The sequence below is a fragment of the Narcine bancroftii genome, chromosome 3 (assembly GCF_036971445.1).
Source record: "Narcine bancroftii isolate sNarBan1 chromosome 3, sNarBan1.hap1, whole genome shotgun sequence".
Classification (NCBI taxonomy): Eukaryota; Metazoa; Chordata; class Chondrichthyes; order Torpediniformes; family Narcinidae; genus Narcine; species Narcine bancroftii.
Genome location: NC_091471.1, coordinates 212,575,107 through 212,596,547, shown reverse-complemented (window position 1 = coordinate 212,596,547; position 21,441 = coordinate 212,575,107). Strand labels below are relative to the sequence as shown.

At 43.4% G+C, this 21,441-nt stretch overlaps 1 protein-coding gene across 8 annotated transcripts in view; it reads right to left on the bottom strand.

The window, feature by feature from the left end:
* ptpn13 (protein tyrosine phosphatase non-receptor type 13) overlaps positions 1–21,441 on the bottom strand; it is a 384,832-nt gene that overhangs the window by 114,506 nt on the left and 248,885 nt on the right. For 7 of the 8 annotated variants that reach the window (XM_069926529.1, XM_069926531.1, XM_069926532.1 and 4 more), the window contains 4 exons: positions 20,712–20,805; positions 19,209–19,294; positions 12,950–13,124; positions 5,690–5,856 (listed from right to left, as the gene is read on the bottom strand). In XM_069926529.1, the coding sequence (XP_069782630.1) occupies positions 5,690–5,856; positions 12,950–13,124; positions 19,209–19,294; positions 20,712–20,805 (522 nt within the window). The remainder of the gene's footprint in view (positions 1–5,689; positions 5,857–12,949; positions 13,125–19,208; positions 19,295–20,711; positions 20,806–21,441) is intronic. The other variant, XM_069926530.1, reaches the window with a different exon arrangement.

Genomic DNA, 21,441 nt, shown 5'->3' with positions numbered 1-21,441 from the left:
GAGACAATTAGAAAAGGTGGGCAGAATCATTAGGAATATGGTCCTTTCAGAATGGTGAGCGATGTCTTTGATGGTGGCATTGTGGGAGATACAGAAGAAATGACAGTGGGTAATCCATTTTATTTGGAAACGTGTGGTGGAAGGCAAGGGCAATGACAAAAGATGAGGAAACCAGAGTAGGACCAGAACAAAGAATCTTTCAGTTAGCCCTTCAAAAGGTTGGAATAAATTGAATCAATATTAGTACAAGAGCACTGTTACATGGTGTCCTCATAACATCACAGCTCCAGATACAGTCTATGCAGAGTTTGTACGTTCCCCCAATCACTGCATCATTGTCTGGTATGGAGGTGCCAATGCACAGGAGAAGAAAAAATTATGAACTCAGCCAGTGCCATCATGGGTATCAATCTTCACTCCATCCAGGACATCTACAGGAATGGTGTCTTAAGAAAGCAGTCTCTATCCTCAAAGACTCTCACCACCCAGATCCTGCCCTCTTTGCATTCCCCACCACACCTTCAGGAAGGAGGCAGAGAAGCCTGAAGACAAACTCCCAACAGTACAAAACAGCTTCTTCCCCTCTGCCATCAGATTTCTGAATGGACAATGACCCACAGATACTACCTCACTTTCTCTTATTTTTGCACTAATTCATTTATTTTAAAATGTAACTTATAGTAATATTTTCACAGTAATGCTGTCGCAAAACAACAAACATCGTGACATGTTCATGACAATAATTTCTGATTCTAGTTCTGAAGTGCTGTAGTTCTCCCCTCCCCTGCCTCCCCACCCAACACAAAGTTAAGTTGGTAGATTCAAAGTCTGCTGCAGAAAATCACCCCAATGTGTAGTTAAGAATCAAAGGGAGGTTGAACAGGATTTTCTGCTGATGCTGGGGTTGAGTGCACCACCAGACTGTCTGTGACTGCGTGCGCCTGTCTGCATTCCTACCTGCCTATTGCAGGGGGCAACCCACTGTACATAGGCTCCACCTACTCCCTTCCAGTTACTGGCCCCCTATAAAGGCTCACACTCACTCTTGTGTAGGCAGTAGAGCACATGGAGCCAGATGGGATACTGAATCTTGTGTGCAAGTTTTAAGCTAATAAAAGCCTGAAGTACAGACTTTTTGATTTGAGCTTGTTAGTTTGCACTGCAGCGCATCACAACAATACACAAAAGTGCTGCAGAAACTCAGCAGGTCACACAGCATCCTTAAGAAGCAAAAGGTAACCAACATTTTGGGCCTAAGCCCTTCATCAAGCTATGAGCAAAACCAGGCAAGAATCTGAATAAAAAAGATTGAAGAGGGGGAGGGGGGAGGAAGGGGCAGGGGGTGGAGTACAGGCCGACAGATAACAAATCATAGGTGAATACTGATAGGTGGGTAGAAGAGAAAAAATAGCTGAGGTGATAGGGGGAGAGGGTAGCTCTCTGATAGAAGGGAAGGGGAACTGGAGGAAAGGAGACGCAGAGATAGGGAGGGAGAGAGACCCATGAGAGGGGCTTAGTGAAAATTGGAGGTTGATGTCAATGTCATCTGGATGGAGCTTATCCAGAGGGAATATAAGGTGTTGATCCTCCAATTTGCAGTAGTCTCAATTTGGTAGTGCATGAGGCCATGTACAGATGTGTCAGCAGAGAAATGGGGTGTGGAATTTAAATTGTTGGCCACTGGGAGGTTCCCATTATTGGAGCAGACAGAGGGAAGTTTGGCTCAGTTTCAGTTTGGACCCAGTCTCAATGGAGAGAAGGCCACAAAAATTTAGTTTATTGTCATCTGATTGCACAAGTACAACTCGACGAAACAGGGTTCTCTGGTCCTTGATGAAAAACATGCAGACACACAACCAGACGTAACTCACAAACAGACAAATAATCAGAATCTGAATTTATTGTTATGAGCAAGTCATGAAATTCAAGTGTTTTGCGGCAGCGTCATTGCGCAAACATATTATAACCATCTTACGACATTCCTACAAAGAGTAAAATAAAACAATAATAGTGCAAACAAACTAAGGCAGTGTCTTTAGTTCATTGATCATTCAGGAATCTGATGGCAGCGGGGAAGAAGCTGTCCTTGAGCCGCTGAGTGCTCGTCTTTTGGCTCCTGTACCTTTTTCCTCATAGCAGCAGAGTGAAGAGTGCATGGCCTGGGTGGTGGGGGTCTTTGAGGATAGAGGCTCCTTTTTTAAGATACTGCCTCATGTAGATGTCCTCGATGGAGTAAAGTCTGGCGCCTGTGATGTCGCAGACTGAGTTAAAAACCCTCTAGAGTTTATTCTTGTCTTGAGAGTTAGTGCCTGCATACAACCAGCCAAAATGCTTTCCATATTCATCTAATCCAATACATATGCAGGACAAGTGCGGGGTGGAAGGGGTCCTCAATGATTTTGTGCACTCTTCAGACAATTATCCTGGTAGATCATGTTGATGGGGGAGTGGCGAGGCATATAGGGAGACTCCAGTGATGATCTCTGCCACTCATATGATCCTGTGAATTGACCTCCATTTCTCTGCAGCAACCGTACCACACTGTGATGCAGCTGGGCAGGACGCTCTCAATAGAGCTCCTATAGAAGGTTGCCATAATGGTAGCCGTTAGCCAAGCCCGCTTCAGTCATCTCAGGAAGTGCAGTAGCTGTTCTTCTCATCAAACTGTGCATAGAAGATGTTCAACAGGAGTAGATGACACTTGCAGATTCACAAGTGAAGCGTTGCTTCACTTGGAAGGACAATTTGGGCCCAAATGATGGTGAGGGAGGATGTGTGGGTGTAAATGTTGCATTTATTGCAGTATAGAGGTAGGTACCAAGGGGGCAATTAATCAGTAGAGATGAATGGACAAGAAAGTTCAGGAAGGAGCAGTCCCAGAGGAAAGTGAAAGGAGAGGAGAGGGAAAGATGTGCCTGGTGGTGGGATCATGTGGTAGGTGGTGAAAATTTGACCATAAGACATAGGAGCAGAAATAAGTTATTCAGCCCATCAAGTCTGTCCTGTCATTCAATCATGAGCTGATCCATTTTCCCACAGCCCCACTGCCCAGCCTTCTAGCCATAACCTTTGATGCCCTGGCTAATCAAGAACCTATCACTCTCTGCCTTAAATATACCCCAATGACTTGACCACTACAATCGCCTGTGGCACAAATTCCACAGATTCGCCACCCTCTGGCTAAATGAATTCCTCTGCATTTCTGTTCTGAGTGGATGTCTTCAATCCTAAAGTTATGCCTTCGAGTCCTAGACTCTCCCACCATGAGAAACAACCTTTCTACATCTACTCTGTCGATGCCTTTCAACGTTTGAAATATTTCAATGAAATCTCTCCTCATTTTCCTTATTTCCAATGAGTATAAGACAAGAGCTATCAAACACACCTCATATGATAACCCTTTCATTCCTGGAATCATTCTGTGAAACCCCTCTGAGCCCTCTCCAATGTCAGCACATCCTTTCTTAAATGAGATCAAAACTGCTCACAATACTCCGTGAGGTCTCACCAGTATCTTAGAAAGCCTCAATATTACATCCCTGGTCTTATATGCTATTCCTCTTGAAACGAATGCCAGAAAAGACACAATATGTTGGATGAGGAGGCTGATGGGGTGGTCGATGAGGTCAAGGACAACCCTGTCTTTGTTGTGTCTCAGGGTGGCAGGTGTCACAGCAGATGTGTGGGAAATAAACGTGATGTGGTTAAAGGCTGAGTTGATGGCAGGAGAGGGGAAGTCATGATTTTTGAAGGAGGATGGTTTGGATATCTTGCAATGGAAGACCTCTTCCTGGGTGCAGATTTGACGAAGACCAAGTAATTGAAAAAAAGAATCAAATCAAAGGGGAGCTGATGGGTATGTGAGAGAGAATAACTTGCAAGGACAAGGAGAAATAAGGAAGGGGAAAGGAGATTAATGCAACTTGGTGGCCTTCTTCATTGTAGATGGTATCCATGGGTGGCATGTTTAGCGTAGTGGATAGCACAAGACTAGTGCAGGGCCAGTGACCCGGTTCGAATCAGACACTGTCTGTAAGGAGTTTGCTCATTCTCCTCATGTCTTTGTGGGATACCCCCCCACCACCCCCTGAGTCCTTCCACCCTTCAACACGCTCATACATTTGCAGGCTAATTTGGGTTTAATTGAGGAGCATAGATGTAAATGTCCGGAATTGGCTTCTACCATGATATGAATATAATTAAAAAATTGAATTGAATAATTCCAGGATTTCATTGGAGGTTGGATGACACTGAAGATGCTACAGGTTATCCTGTTCAGGAGTGGGCACATCCAAGTTAAAAAGCAAGGTTGGAACCATAAAACTGGAAATTTCTGGAGAAACAGTGATATGAAAAGAATTGTAACTGCAGATTAGAAAAGATGGGAAAGGGAGAAAAAGGAGTCCGAGATGAGAAGAAATGATTCCATGCGAGAACAGGCTCAAATAGTGAACATGTTGTTAATGGCTTCTGGGGAATTTTTCATTTTAGCCATACAGCTTGGTAACAGGCCCTTCTGGCCTACAAGCCCATGCCACCCAAATACTTCAATTAACCTACAACACCACCAACGTTTTTGAAAGGTGGGAGGAAACCGGAGCACCAGGAGGAAACCCACACAGACACGGGGAGACTGTACAAACTCCTTAAAGACAGCATTGGATTCGAACCTGGGTCACTGGCGCTGCAATAATGTTGTGCTAACTGCTAAGCTAAGTATCAGTGATGGCGTGTTAGGATAGGGCTTAAGTTGCTCAAGACGCAGGGTTCTGTAAAGTGGCTTCGACCAGTAATGGTGTGGAAATGAAGGGTGCAAACTTGATTACGAGATAATTGCTGAAGAACTGGTTGTTAGTGACACAGGAGAATTAGTGTTCAGCCTCTGGGAGAGTTCGAGGTGGTAAATTAAAACAGATCCACCCTTGTCATATTAAATAAGAAAGTCTGCAGAAACTGGAGTCAAGTGTAATATGACTATATGATCACCCAGACTTCTCAGCAAGTTTTATGATAAACCCTTTTTTTTTAAAGCTGTTGGCCATCACTATTCTCTTTTTAAAAATAATATGAAACACCCTTTAATGCAGTCCCACGTGGTTTTGACTAATACATTTAAAGTTCAAATTAGATTGTCAGGACTTGGGGATGATTTTGCTCTGCACCTGGAATGCATTAAAAGTAAAAACACACCGAAATACAAGGCCTTTCAACTCTTTCTCTGCTACATTAATGACTACTTCGGCGCTGCCTCACGTACCCATGATGAGCTCATTGCCTTCATCCACACAGCATTTCGGTGTGTTTTACTACAATCACAGCATCTGCAGTCTTTTGTGTTTCACCTGGGATGCCTTGCCGGGGATGGTGGTGGCAGGTGGAACAATAGGGGCATTTAAGAGACTCTTAGACAGGTGCATGGATGAAAGACATATATGAGGTAGGGAGTGTTTAGTTTTTATTAGGTAAATATAGATCGCCCCAACATTGTGGGCCGAAGGGCCTGTGCTGTGCGGTAGTGTTCTATCCATCGTCAACCACACACTTGACCTTCACAAATCCAGGTCATCAGTTTACACAATAGACTTCAGCTTTTCCAAACAATTCTTCATTGGATCTGCAAATTATTTATGCTGTTCATCAGCCTTTAAGATGAAGACAAGACATTAAACTGAAAATAATTATAACGCACCTGCTTTGACAGCCCTTTCAAAGGGATGTCATTCACTTGTAGTACGATGTCTCCGACGTTAATCTTCCCACACTCTGCTGCAGGTTGTCCAGGAAAGAGTTTCTTTATTCTTACTGCATTTCTGCAGTATCCAGGAACATCTTCATTAGAATTAGTAAAATTGAAACCTAAACCAGTGGAACCTTTTAACAACTTGACTTCAAATGCATTTTTTGTCAAAGGTGAATGAAAAAAATTGTTATTTAAAATCAAATGGTTTCTGAAATCAGAGCGAAACAAGATTGTAAAAGACAGGCACCTCTTTCACAGACCATATTGAGTCCAAAGAGTTAGAACCATTTATAGAAACACAAAAACTGTAGATGGTGCAATTTTGAGCAAACAATGAAATGATGGAGGAGCTCAGCAGGTCAGTCAGTATCCATGGGTAGAAATGGTCAGTCAACATTTTGGGCCAGGACCCATGGTTGAGGCTAAAGTCAAATGATATAATGCAAATGAAGGGGAAAGAAGAGATGATAGGTAATTGAAATGTGATGGGAGAGTTGGTGTCTCTTGATCAGAATTTGGTCTCAGAGCTGGAGAGCAGTTGAATGTGCAGCTGAGCAATGTAAAAGAGCTTCACAGAACTCCCTTGGAGAGGGGAAGAAAGCATCTTTGAAGTCGACTTACTTTAACAATTCACAATGGAGTAGAACAGAGAGAAACACAAGAATTGCACAGGCTGGTTTTTGAGAAAATAATCGATGCTTCCCACTTTCTTTCCAAGAGCCTATTGCCTCGGGGCCCCTCCCCAGATTCTATCCCTTTCTTATACGCAATGTCACTTTCGTTTTATTTTAGTCTCGGGTAAAGGGTCCCGACCCTAAATATTAACTGACTGTTTCTGCCCATGGATGCCTCCAGCATCTCAATGTTAGAAGTATTTAACCTGTTTCTTCAAAAACATACCAAATTCCCTTCTGAAGGCTATGACTGAATCTGCATACATTTTACACAGCATGCACAGAAACAATTTCTTCTCAGCTGTTCAGTAAAAAACTCGATCATTTTAAGTAGCTCTATCATAATTTTCTTCCTGGTCATGGCTTTGGCAAAAAAAAACTACCCGAGCCTTTCCAATCCATTTACGAACAGTATGCTCTCATTCTTAAAATTAGCCATAAAATCACAAAACAAATGATCAGATTTTTCCCAGAAATGAATATACAACTTCAATTGGACAGAATGAACATTTTAAATAAGCTTTTGTAACTTTCTTGTTTTTGAAGATTAACCCTTTACTGTAGTTTAAAGACAGGAATATCTTTAACTATTTTCTAACCAATCCTGCTACCTTGAAAACGTTTGTGAAGTCCTCCGGTTTTTCTTTCCTTGCAATAATTCCTAAATTGCACTGTTTAGCATATTTCACCATTGCGTTCAATTAAAATTCATTGGCCCATACTTCAGTTTTGAATTTTATTTTCTGTGAACTGATATTAACAGCTTGTCAATATCCTTTTGATCTGTTACTACCCTATTTATTACATTTCCATGTTTTACATCACTTGCAAATTTTGAAATTCATCTGCACTTTCAACTCCCAAGTCATGATGTATATTAAAAAATATGATCTTTGAACTGAACCCTGAGGAAACCCACACTATGATCCTATCCAAATATGTTAATGCTACTCAGATCAGATACTATTTATTGCCATGTAATAAAACAGAAATGTCATATTATGCAAAATTGCCTTCAGTTTGCCATAAGCCTGACAAAGATTTGCCATTAACATTGCCCGTCCCTTTAATTCAGAGAAAGAGATGCAAAATAGAGTTTCTTCAGTCACCGAGTGTCTAGCACTCCCCCAAGCTCTGTAGCCACACAAGACTTTATTTTACTTTAAACCACTGCCACGGTGAGGAAGCCTTCAGCACCCAGGGCCCTTCAAGATCCCTTCTTGTCCTCAGCCCCCTCTCAAATCTCAATTCCGATACCTCCATCTCCAGCTCATCTCCACAGCCCACAGCCTGGTGTGAGTTCTTTGACATAGGGTAGTTAGTAGCCCGTGGCCTGTGTGGGTTCCTTGCCTGCAAGTCACCAACAGCTCGTCGCCTGTGTATCCTTCAGCCGCAGATTGCCTCAATGATCCTCCACCATGGTCACTGTCCTTAGGGTCGTCTCCTCTGCAATTCTGGGGGGAAAGGGGTGTGATCTCCCCATCATTGCTGTTGCTCCCCCAGACTCATGATTAACCTTGTTACTGCATTTTGTGTCCTTTTTTCTGGATCCAAAGTAGTGCCAGAAGGTGGAGAATTTTTTTGCAAGATGACTGTATGGCACACAGAACTAAATATTTCACTGTACCTCTCACGTGGCAATAAACAATAAAAATCTTTCTCTATCTCTTGATTTTACTAATTAGATTTAAATGAGACTTGAATAAAGGTCCTTTGGAAGTATATTTCTTTCAGATTAAGCATGGGGCGCTCTTCCACATACCCTCACCCAATCAAACAAAACAAATCAGTCAAATAGAATCTGTCCTCAGCAAAACCATGTTTATTAGGTTATAAACATTTAATTTTTGCCCAGACTATTATTTTTTAAAATCTTCCCTATTTATCCATTGAGCCTTTTTTGAACAAGACTTCACTATTTGCCATAAAAACAAAGCAAGAATCCTGCAGGTTTTGCAGCGACCACAGGAGGTAAAGATATATTACCGACGTTTCGGCCCTGAGTCCTTCCTCTGGGTATGAGCAAAATGAAGGCATGGGGCCTATATTAAAAACCTGGTGGAAAGGGAAGAGTGGGAAGGGAAGGAGTGCAGACCAACAGGTAGTAATTAGAGATGATAAGAGGACAAGAGGAAAGAAAGGTGAAAATTGATAGAGGGAGTAGCTTTTGGCTCTGTGAGAAATAACTGGAGGAAAGGAGAAAAAGGAAAAGGGAGTTAAGGGAAATCAAAGAAGTCGATATTAATGCCATCCGGTTGCAGGGTGCCCAGACAGAAGATGAGGTGTCATTTCTCCATTTTGCCAGTGGTCTCAGTCTGGCAGTGCACAAGGCCATATGCAGACATGTTGGCAAGGGTATAGGATTGTGATTTACAATGGTTGGCCATTGTGAGATCCACACTATTGCAGTGGACAGAGACAAAGTGCTCAAAATACGATCTCCCACTCTGCACCCAGTCTCTCGGATGTTGGGGAGACCACAACAGGAGCACCAGATGCAGTAGATGACCTCTGCAGATTCACAAGTGAAGTTGTACTTCATTGGGAAGGACCAAATGGTGATGAGGGAGGAGATGTGGGCGCAAGTGGAGTGCCCTCTCCGGTTACGGGGTAGGTGCCAAGGGGACGATTGGTGGGAAGAGAGGAGTGTTTGAGAGAATCATGGAGGGAGCAGTCCCTGCGGAAGGCAGAGAGGGGATGAGAAGGGAAGACATGTCTGGTAGTGGGATTATGTAGTAGGTTGTGGAAATGGCAGAGAAGGATGCAGAGGCTAGTGGATGGTAGGTGAGGACAAAGGGAATCCTGTCATTGTGTGTAGGGGAGGAAGGAACCAGGGCAGATGTGCGGGTAAAGGATGATATTTGGGTGAGGGCTGAGTTGATCATGGTAGAGGGGAAGCCATGCTGTTTGAAGGAGGACACCTCTGATGATCTGGCATGGAAGACCTCTCCCTGCGAGCAGATAAGATGGAGGAATTGAAAGAAAGGAATGGAATCCTTACAGGGGACCGGGTGGGAAGAGGTGCAGTCGAAGTAGCTATGGGAGTTGGTGGGTTTGTAGAATATATCCGTTGAGAGTTTGTCTCCTGAGATGGAGGCAGAGAGATTGAGGAAGGGGACAGTAATGCTAGAGGTGGACCAAGTAAGTTTGAGGTCGGTGTGAAAGTTGGCAGCAAAGTGAATAAAGTCGACGAGCTCATCATAGGAACGTGAGGTAGCACCAAATTAGTCATCAATGTAGCGGAGGAAGAGTTGAGGAACCTCTATTTGCTATTTGTCATGCATATTTCCTCTGCATTAAAAAAGATTTATAAAACTGCATCAAGCATTATTTACATTTCTGTGAGAACACTGCTGAATGAATTGGGTTTCAGTCCATCCGGGGAAGAAACTCTTCCATTGTTTGGCTTTATGTTCTCAATGCAAGAAGCTGATACTCTTCCTGAACAAATATGACCATTGAGAGCATACTGAGTAGGTCACCCAGACCTTTGACAATTGATCTCCACCTTGAATCCTAAAAGAAACAATTCTTACTGTTAATTAGTTTGTGAATGACTTTTGGTGTTGCACTGACACAGTTCCTTTGCACTTTTCTGTACATTCCATATTCATTCTGAGTTTCCTATCGACTGACCTGTTCTACTCTTCTATTTTCTAGTTAAATCCATGCTCTACATCCTTTTATCATCCAGAGAGTACAAATTTTCAATTCTGTCCTTTCCTCCCTTCCAGAATATTGTACAGATGTGCCTTCAGGGTGAAACATTAACTGCTTCCACAAAGGTTACCTGATCTGACTTTGAGTGGAATGAAATTTTTTCAACAGGCAGTGTGGGTTGGGAAACAATGAGATTGGAAGCCGTGCTAGGGAGATGACCGGAAGTACAGGTACACGATCCTTTATCCGGACATCTAAAATCCGGAAAGCTCCAAAATCTGGTAAGTGGGGAGAGACGCGGCCGAGGAACCGGCGCTTGGGAGTGGCGGCCGGCACTTGGGAGGCGGCTGGGTGGCCAAAGCTTGGGGAAGGCGGCTGGGCGGCCAGCGCTTGGGGGAGACAGCCGAGGGACCGGTGCTTGGAGGAGGCGACTGGCGGTTGGGGGAGGGGGGGTTGGGCAGCCAGCGCTTGGGGGAGGTGGCCGAGGGACCGGTGGTTGGGGGAGATGGCCGGGTGACTGGAAGGGGGTGGGGGTGGATACGGCTGCACAATTTGGGTGGGCTTTCCGAAATCCGGAAAAATTCAAATTTCGGAACACACTGTCCACTGTCCCCCAAGGGTTCCGGATAAAGGATTGGGTACCTGTAATAAGTTCAGAGATGGTGCGTGACACAGTGGTTTGATGAGTTTTGGTGGGGTCCTGTGGAGGGGTATTTAATACCTTGACATATCATCACAGATCTTAAAGAAGGGCACAGGCCCAAACCATCAGTCATATATCTTTCCCTCCTGTGGATGCTGCGAGATCTGCTGAGTTCCTCCAGCATTTCTGTGCTTTTATTGTGTTTGAATGTTTCAGCATTTTCTTTTTTTTAATTCAATATTGATTTTCAATTGTTATGTTCCCTGAATGACTCACACACTGTTTTTATACTGAGTGGCCACCTGGTTATTACTGTGAGATTGGTGATCCCTTGGAGCCCAAGATCTAGGAATCACTCAGCCTGGAGTGAATCCCTGTTTCACAAGGATAAGCCTATAGTTGCAAGATTTGAGAATTAGAAATTGCACTCCTATTCCAGCAAGTGAAATTTGACAGTTCAAAGTATCATGTGGTTTACCAATTTTCATGTCTCCTTTTTAAAGAACAAATGACAAGTTTGCCTGAAGAAAACAAACTTGCATGGGAGAGAAAACAACCTGGAGTTGAAAGATCCATAGAACAACTCCATATTAAAGACAGAGACATTACATTTTTTTAAAATTTAGACATGCAGCACGGTAACAGGCCATTTCAGCCCAGGATCCTGTGTGCTGCCCAATTACACGCAATTAACCTACAACCCCCAGTATGTTTTGAAAGGTGGGAGGAATCCAGAGTCCCCTGGGAAAATGCACGCAGAACGAGGAGAACGTTCAAACTCCTTACAGTCAGTGTGGGATTCGAAGCCCGGCCCTGATCGCTGGCACTGTAACAACGTTGCACTAACCACTACATTAACCATGCCACCTCGAGAAGAAACATCCTCCATCTTCCCTTGAAATGTCTAAATCTAGAGTTGTATTCCAAGCCCATTTCACCCTTTCTAAGACAAACATTCTGAGCCAATTGTAAACTAATTAAGATCACAGGAGCAAAATTTCCAACAGTTAATGCAACATAACAAATTAAACAAATGGCTGGAAATCTGAAATAAAACAGCAGTTTGTTATTCAACCTTTCAGAAATATTACATTTGTTCTATCAAATCCATGCACCCCAACTTCTCTGCAATTTGTTGCTTCACTTTTCCACTTCTTAAGACCTTATGGTTCTTTGACCTGCACAGTTATTTTTGCACTACCAATAAGTGGTAATTCTGCCTCGCCCGCAGGAAAAAGAATCTCAGGGTTGTATGTGATGTCATGTGAGTATTCTGACAATAAATCTGAAACAGTAACTGTTTTCTACACAAGCTGCCTAACCTACTGAATGCTTCCAGCATTATGCTTTTTTAAAAATTATAATGGAGAACGGAGAATGCTGCCGTTGTTCAGTCCCGGGAGAACAGAGAGTGGAGACACAGAGCTGCTCCAAAGGGTTCAACCACTCTCAGTGCCTAATGCTGACCGCTCCGTAAAGCCTTTAAACATCCTGTTAAAGGAGCCGACGGTGTTATACTTTAAAATCCTGCAACCATAGGATCTGTGGCCCAAGATGATGGCACCTGTGTTCGGCAGCGGCCACGTGGGGTCGCAGACTCCGGGGAAGCGGAGGACCTGTGTTGGGCACCAGAAATGGGGAGAACATCCCCCATTGAGAAGGAGAAGCAGAGTAGATGACCCTACAGGATGGTGACCACAACAGCAGACCAGTGAGGGGCTCAACGTCTGAGGGACCCACACAAGCTGCTGACAACGCGGTCGGGGAGCCTGCATGGGATGTGGGTTGCTGGAGACTGTCTCATGAGAACCAGGTATTCAAGCTGGGATTCGAGAGTGATGAGGGCAAGAAGGGCTCCCCAAATGCCTCAGGCACTAAAGGCTTCCTGATCGCGTCAGTGATTTGGTTCCGGAGTTTGAGTTGCTGATAGATCAAAAAGGTGTCTGTGTGGCTGCAGAGTCTCTGGGAATGCTGGAAGTGAATCCACGGGCACTCAGAGACTCTGAAGGGACCCTCGTTTCCTTCGAGGTTCCAGATGACACTAATGGTGACTCTCTGTCTGCCTTACAACTGGCAGAAGGCAATTTTGTGTAATATTACATGTTCTGTACTATTACATGACAATGAATCTTGAAACCATTACTTTTGTACAGAGCTTACCTGTCTTACTGCTAGAAATAGCCAAGCCTCACAGTTACATTTTTCACTATTTTGAACATCACTCTCTCTTACCCTCAGTAAAAGTGTGGTCTTTGGCAGATGACAGCATGAGATTTGTTCCTTGTTCTTGTTTGTTCACTGGTTCACTTGCTCCATTGGCTGCCGATGGAAGTGTACACTGTGGAGTTACAGGAGCATGAACACTGCCTGCAGGAAGCTGTCCTCTCTCCAATAACAAGTTAACAACCTGGAAAGAAGAAAATGCCATATATATTTTCATTTAAGACTTCATTTAAGTTCAGCTACATTTCTCACATGATACCTGGTATAGTAGGAAGGATTCTTCTGCAAACAGTCTGAGAGGTCAACTCCAGCATGCATTTAAAATAGAAGGGCAAGAGCATAATTGGAGGACAGAGTTACAAAGGGAAAAAGGGAGGCATGGTTAGCATAGCGGTTAGTGCAATGCCTTTACAGCACCAGCAATCGGGACCGGACCAAAGTTCGAATCCTGCAATGTCTGTAAGGAGGTTGTACGTTCTCCCAGTGTCTGCGTGGGTTTTCCTCGGGGGCGGGGGGGGGGGTCTGGTTTACTCCCACCCTTCAAAAACATAGCAGGGATGTCCGTTAATTGGGTATAAATTGGGCAGCGTGGACTCGTGGGCAGAATGACCTGTTAACATGCTGAATGTCTCAATTTTTTTAAAAAATGACAAATTAGTGCTAAACACTGATGGCTGCAGGGAAGAAACTGTCTTTAAGCCTGTTGTTTGTGTGATTTTACATTCTGGAACCTTGACTGCAATGAGAGAAGAGAGTGTGTCTGGGATATGTTGGGCCCTTCAGTATGTTGGCTGTTTTTCCCAGCCATCGTATGATGTCGATGGGGTCCATGGAATGAAGGGAAGTTTTCGTGATACTCTGAGCTACGTCCTGCAGTTCCTTCCCATCTCGAGCTTAACAGCTCCGATGCAGTGCATCCAGCTTATGCACCAGATGGCGCACCTGTAGAAGTTGCTGAGGGACATTGAGAACATGCTATGCTTCCTTTGTCTTAATAAGATACAACATAGGAGAAGAAATAGGCCATTCAGGCCATCGATTCTGCTTATCCATTTTCCCTCAGCCCCACTGCCCAACCTTCTCTCCATAACCTTCGATGCCTTGGCTAATCAAGAACCTGCCTTAAATGCACCAAATGACCTGACCTCCACAAATGCCTATGGCAAATGATTCCACAGATTCACCACCCTCTGGTAGTAGAAATTCCTCTGCATCTCTCTTCGGTGGACCCCCTTCAATCCTGAAGTTGTGCCCTCTTGTCCTAGATTCTCCCAGTATGGGAAACAACCTTTCTACATCTGGTCTGCCCAGGCCTTTCAACATTCAAAATGTTTCAATGAGATTTCCTCATTCTTCTAAATTCCAACAAGTACAGGCCAAGAGCTGTAAAATGCTCCTCATATAATAACCTTTTCATTCCCAGAATCATCCTTGTGAACCTCCTATGAACATTCTCCTAAGTCAACACATCCTTTCTTAAATGAGGAGCGCAAAACTGCTCACAATACTCCAAGTGAGGTCTCACCAGTGCCTTATAAAGCCTCAATATCACATCCCTGCTCTTTTATTCTATTCCTCTTGCGATGAATGCCAGCATCGCATTTCCCTTCTTCGCCACTGACTCAACCTGCAAGTTTACCTTCAGGCTATCCCTGGTCCCTTTGCATCTGGAATTTTCAATTTTCTCCCTATTTAGAAAATAGACTGCCCATTTATTTTTTCTCCACTGGAGTGCACGACCATACACTTTCTGACATTATATTTCATTTGCCACCTCTCTGCCCATTCTCCTAATCTGTCTTAAGTTCTTCTGAAGCTTCCTTGTTTCATCAACATGACCTGCTCCTCCACCTACCTTCATATCACATGCAAACTTGGCCACAAAGCAATTCATTCCACAATCCAATTAATAGACAAGATAAAAAGAAGCAGTCAACATTGGTCCCTGTGAAACACCACTAGCAACTGGCAGCCAATCAGAAATATGATCCCTACATTCTGACTCTGCTTCCTGCCAATCAGCCAATGCTCTACAGATGCTGGTATATTTCCTGTTATACCATGGGCTGCTATCTTGTTAAGTGCCTCATGTGCGGCACTTGTCAAAGGGTTTCTGCAAACCCAAATTACACGACATACACTGTATCTCTCTTCTCCAGTCTGTTTGTCACTACTTTAAAGAATTCCAATCAGTTTGTTAAGAAAGATTTTCCCTCAACAAAATCATGTTGGCTTTTGCCTGTCTTGTCATGTGCCTCCAAGTACTCCGTAACCTCACCCTTGACAATCAACTCCAACACTTTCCCAACCACTGATGTCAGGCTATCTTCCTTTCTGCTGCTTCCCTTCTTCTTGAATAGTAGGGTGACATTTATGATTTTCCAGTCCTCTGGGACCGTGCCAGAATCTATTGATTCCTGAAAGATCATTACCCAAGGCCTCCACAATTTCTACTGCTATTTTTTTCAGAACCAAGGGTGCAATCCATCTGATCGAGGAGACTTATCCACCCTCAGAACATTCAGCTTTTTAAACACCTTCTCCCTTGAAATAGTAACTTCACTCACTTCCCTTCCCTGATACCCTTCAACATCTGGCATACTGCTAATGTCTTTCACTGATAAAAATTACTCATTGAGCTTCTCTGCCATCTCCTAGAAATCGGAAGCGTTGCTGTGCTTCCCTGACTGGGATGTCAGTGTCATGTCAGTGGAGATGTTTACTGCCAAGAACATGAAGCTGACTACTCGCTCCACTTCAGAACCATGGATGAGGACAAAGGGCTCCACTCTGCCTGCTCTCCTGCACCTGAAGTTGAAAGTGAAAGGTTGTTTTGTTCACATTATGCCACTTGCTTTCAATCTCCTTTCTGTATTCAGTCTCAGAAGTGTCATCAACAAGTTTGAAGGTGTGGGTGTGTGGGTTGGGTGTGAAGGAAGTATAGTACAGGACTGAGTACACATACTTGAAAGCCTTCTTCCAAATTTCAGCTGATCCCATCCCACATTTATTACTAAGCTTTAATTTGAATGCTGCTTTGATTGGCAGTTTGTTATTTTCAATTTATTCTACATTGGATTCCATCAGAAGCAACTAAGCAAGCAAAGGCGTCACTCAAGCGTAGGGACATCGTGGGCCAGGTGCAGCAAGGGAGGAATGGTCTTGGTCTTGGGGCCAGTACACCAGCCTGGAACAAGGCTGCTCCGTCTCAGAGACACAGGCTGTGACAGAGAAGATATGTCGGCAGAGGGAGGCGGCAAGGTGCACAAAGACCGTCACTCAGGCAAAGCAAGGGCAATGGATGAGATGGGAGGGAGTGGAGAAAAGCAAGATCTCCTGGAAAGAGCTGCAGGAGATGGAGACATTCTGAATGAGCTTCACCCTCAGGGCCACATTGATGACCCCGACACGCTCAAAGGCAACGTGCCATCGAGCCAGCCATAAATAACAGACACACTCGATGGACACTCTACAAGCCCAAGTTCAAATCACTTGCAGCAAGCAGTTGCTCTTCCCTTCACGGTCGACTGAACGAACAGCAAGGGGCATCATAGAAGGTAACTGGATGTTAAAAAGACTGATTTACAACCTACTCATTCACTTTGGTGACTCAGAGTAGGCCAAGCTGTTGTTTTGTGTGCCTCGTGAACTGCGCAACAAGTCTGGCAAACAAGCTGCAATGTCAGGGGAATGCTTATCAGCAACATTTTAAACTGTCTTGTTACGGAGTCCAGAGGACCTCCAAAACCAGCAGCAATAGATATACACTACAACACAGGGTTACTTAAACAAAAGTAGTTTTTTAATTATATTTGAACAAGAAAACAGAATTAAACTTTAACTTATTACTTAACCTACCTAATCCACTTAATCCCCTCTCTAATACAAAGCGCAGGTGTGTGTAATGTATATTTAAGATTAGAAAAGTTCTTTGGATCACAGTCCAATCTCACTGGTTGCAGGCAGTTCTTGTCCTGTGCACAGAAGTTAGCATTAACAAAGTTCACCAGTCTTTTGGTGCTTAACAGGCAAAAGGTTACCACTCAGGAGGGCTCTTGCTGGTTTTCAGAGAGAGGTTCCTTTTCCAGGACATCCGCAACTGATTCCTTTCCAATTAGCCTTGCTGACGAAACTTGCCCCCTTCAGGGTTCTCCAGATGATCCTCTTTCTTTCAGGTCACTTTTCAGACCGCCAGTCTTCTCCTTTGACCAGGCAGCTTTCAAAAGTTTGCCAGCTTGTCCCTCTGGATCTGATTTCTATGACTCCTTCTCTCTGTCTGTTTCACACACTCCCTCTCTGAAAGCAAAACCGTTCTGTGCCTGTCTGCAAAAATCACATGCTCTCCTAGGCAAGCTGTATGTTGATACTTTGTAGCTCCTCTGCAAAAGTCCTGCAAAAATTCTGTGTTTTAAAATGTATGTGTGCAATTCCTCCCAAGCCACCTCAAAATACTCTGTCACAGACTGCAGAATCAAAGGGTTGTGTGTTTTTGCTCAACACAGCATAGCAGTAGAGCCTCAGTTTTTACAGAATGTTACCGCACCCCACACTCCATTACGATGAAGTGGTCATTTATCAGCAAGTTGTCTGCAGCCGGCAGCACAGACATTTAGTACTTGCCTGTTCAAACTTTGGAAGGTCTGCATCTCAGCAGCTGTGACTGGAGGGAACATCCCCCATGTTTCACCAGCCTCCCTCAAAGACCACTTGACCCGGGAACAACCAGCAACCCCTCCTCAAGAGAAGAAGCCCGCAATCCGGGGGACAACCATTTACTCCCCCGTGGCAAGATCATAAGACCCAGGGGGTAGCCAACCACCCCCCGATAGAAGATTCTGTGACCCAGGTATTAACCTGCAAACTAAGCATATAAAAAGTCGCCTGTCGTTGATGTTACTGAGACCTTTTCCTGCTGACCATGCAGATAGTACAGGTTTTTCAGTCCCAGCACAGCACCGCTCAGTTCAACATGACCTGTCGTTGATGCTACTGAGGCTTTTTCCCACTGACCGGGCAGACAGTACAGGTTTTTCAGCCTCAGCGCAGCACTGCCATCTACTGGCAACTAGCCACTACAGCCACGAGGCATAGTGACTCAGCAGCACCCGTAGGTCTACTGACAAGCCCTGGCCTACTCAACGTAGCTATGTCATGAGGGAGTTAGCACTTCAGATGTCATGACGCCAGGTCACATGTGTGTCTATATTAAGCTTGATTACACTCTAATAAATGCTCTTCTCTTTGCTGGCTGACATCTTCAGGTGTGGTCTCATTATTTCAACATGATGGCGTATGAGCACAAATATCATTTGCCACAAAGTGACATTTAACAACAAAGGACCACATAACCTCATCTGCACTTGCACAGTAATTGTTCCATATTTATATCAGAATCACGCTTACAGTCAGGAAAGTGTCATGAAATTTGTTGTTTGGAAGCAGCAGTATTGTGCATTACAAGTGCAAAAATTGCTATAAATTACATTTCTGTAAATACAATATTTAAAAATAAATAATTATTGCAAAAAGAGAAAAAAATGAAGTAAGGGTCAGCAGTTCATTGTCCATTCAGAAATCTAATGGCAGAGAGGAAGAAGCTGTTTCTGTACCACTGGGTGTTTGTCTTTAGGCACCAGTACCTCCTTCCTGATGGTAGCAGCGTGAAGAGGGAATGGCCTGGGTGGTGAGGGTCTTTGAGGATAGAGCATGCTTTCTTGGGACACCATCTCTTTTCTATTTCTTTTGTTTTCTCTGTATTGCAGTCAGTTTGTTTACATTCATTCTCTGTTTAAAGTTCTTTTATTTCCTTACATGTTTACACTGTGTACAGTTTATTTTTTGCACTACCTATTAGTTGTAATTCTGCCATGCCTACAGGAAAAAGAAATCTCAAGGTTGAATGTGATGTCATGTATGTACTCTGTCAATCAATCAAAAATCTCTTGTAGATGTCCTTAATGGAGTGAAAGCACATGATGGTGCTGGCCGAGTTCACAACTCACTGTAGCCTTTTCAAATCGTTTATTACTTAGTACTTATTAAAATTACTTAATTAGCAAACATATAATGCAGTTACATACATGCTTTCCCCACTTTTTAAGGAAATCATAGCCAACCAGTTTTGATAAAAGTTCTTTCTAAAGCATCACTTTGGGAAATTAATTGCAAATAGGAGCAGACACAGCAACTGATGGTCAGGTTTGTGCACTTTATATTTACCACTTCCAACTGCAGATTAGTAACATGTCCAAAGTAATGATCTACATACCTGTCCTGTGCTCCTCAAAGTCTCAACAGCCTGTTTGTGAGTTGCACCTTCCAAAGAGATATCATTCACAGAAAGAACACGGTCACCTACAACAAATTCAGCAAAACTTTAGCAAAAATGTGTGCAATTGTAAACTCCTGAGCCTGCATGACGCACAAGGTTTGTCGAACTAGTCAAGAGGCTTAAATGACATCCCAATTCAATAATAACAAAGGCCTCAACATTATTCTAAAGCTGCTGAATATCACAGGCCACCTGAATGGTTCAAAATCCCAGGGGAGCCTAAGATGGAGTACCAGGAACACCTGCTTCAATATCTTCCCGTAAAATCAAGGTTTTGTCATATGCAGTCTTTTTGGAGGGTGAGTAGCTGGGGAGAGGTTATCTTTTACACAAAAATGCTGGAGAAACTCAGCAAATCACACAGTGTTCTTTATGTAGCAAAGATACATGATCACTGTTTGTCTGCTTCAGACAAAGCAGAAAACCTCAGAGCCTGCAGCTGATGAGACATTGGCCTCAGTGGCCAAAATGATTTTCCTGTCTTGTTTGGTTTGCGAGTTTTCCAGCCACGTTGCTTGCTGGGATCTAATTTGTCATTCAGTACCATTACTTTACTGTTACTGGCAGCAGCCAGAGCACGATTATGATGAAAGAAAACAATCATGAAGCTTGGCAGCTACCTATTTATCAAGATTCAAATGAGAATCTGAGTAAGATGCCTTAATAAAGCCCTGATCCCAAATTATTGCTATTGTAGATAAACATAGAAGCATAGAAGATAGGAGCAGGAATAGGTCATTCGACCCTTCGAGCCTGCTCCGCCATTCAACGAGATCATGGCTGATCTTAAAGTTCAGTACCCCATCCCCGCCTTCTCTCCGTAACCTTTAATACCCTTATACTGAAGAAATATATCTAATTCCCTCTTAAATATATTTAATGAACCTGCCTCCACTGCCCTCTGTGGCAATGAATTCCACAGATTCACCACCCTCTAGGTATAGAAATTCCTCCTCATCTCGGTCCTAAACGGTTTGCCTATTATCCTCAAGCCATGGCCCCAGGTTCTGGATTTTCCCATTATTGGAAACATCCCATCTGCATCCATTCTGTCCAGTCCTGCCAGAATTTTATATGTCTCTATGAGATCCCCTCTCAATCTTCTAAACTCCAGCGAGTACAATCCCAATTTGCGCAATCTTTCCTCATAAGTCATTCCTGCCATTCCAGGTATCAGCCTGGTGAATCGCCTCTGCACTCCCTCCATTGCAAGAACATCCTTCCTTAGATAAGGTGACCAAAACTGCACACAAAAATGTGTAATCTGTTGATGCAAAAAAACAAAACCCAATCACTGTTCATTTTAGATTGTTGCTAAAAATGAGAGACTATCCTTTAAAATAAGGAAGCACTGTTCTTTAAGGTACCAGATATTGCAAAATGTAATTTGTGGAGTAACTTTAAATGTGCAATATTATAACAGCAACACTGAGAGCTCACCTTTCCTAATTCGTCCATCAGCCTCAGCTGCTCCACCTGGTATTATGGCCTTCACGTAAATCCCACCATGCCTCACACTTGTGTTCACACCACCCTGAAGAAAAGTGATGTATATACATGTAAAGAAAGATAATTAACTTGTAAAAACAAGAATAAAGGGGGAAATCTCTTTTAAATTACATTTAAAATTTCTTTACTGTAGTTAGAAGCTAATTCCACCCATTTAAACCCATGCCATTCAATTATATATCCAAATGACCCCCAAACTTGCATCTCCAGAGGGTGGGAGGAAACAGGAGCACCCAGAGGAAACCCACACAGACATTGGGAGAATGTATAAACTCCTTACAGACAGCACCAGGTTCAAACCCCTGTCACTGGCGCCATAATAGCGTCCCATTGACCGCTATGCTATTTTCATGGGCTCATGAGCTAGAAGGGCCTGTTAGCAGGTTTCATCTCTAAATTAAATTCATCAAATGAGAGGGTGGACAAGCAGTAATATTATGAGAAGTGAAGCCTTTTTGGAAAAAGAATAAGCAAAGGAACATTGTGCAAAATACTAAGTTCATGTATCATGTAGGAGAGGTAACATGAAAGAGAGTTGAGAATAGAATTTGAAATGTATAGACATAGTAATCAATAAAGATAGAAAAGTATGCAAAAGATAGGATTAATTTGGGGGTAATTGAGCAGCATGAGCTCGTGGGCTTGGATAGGCCTGTTACCA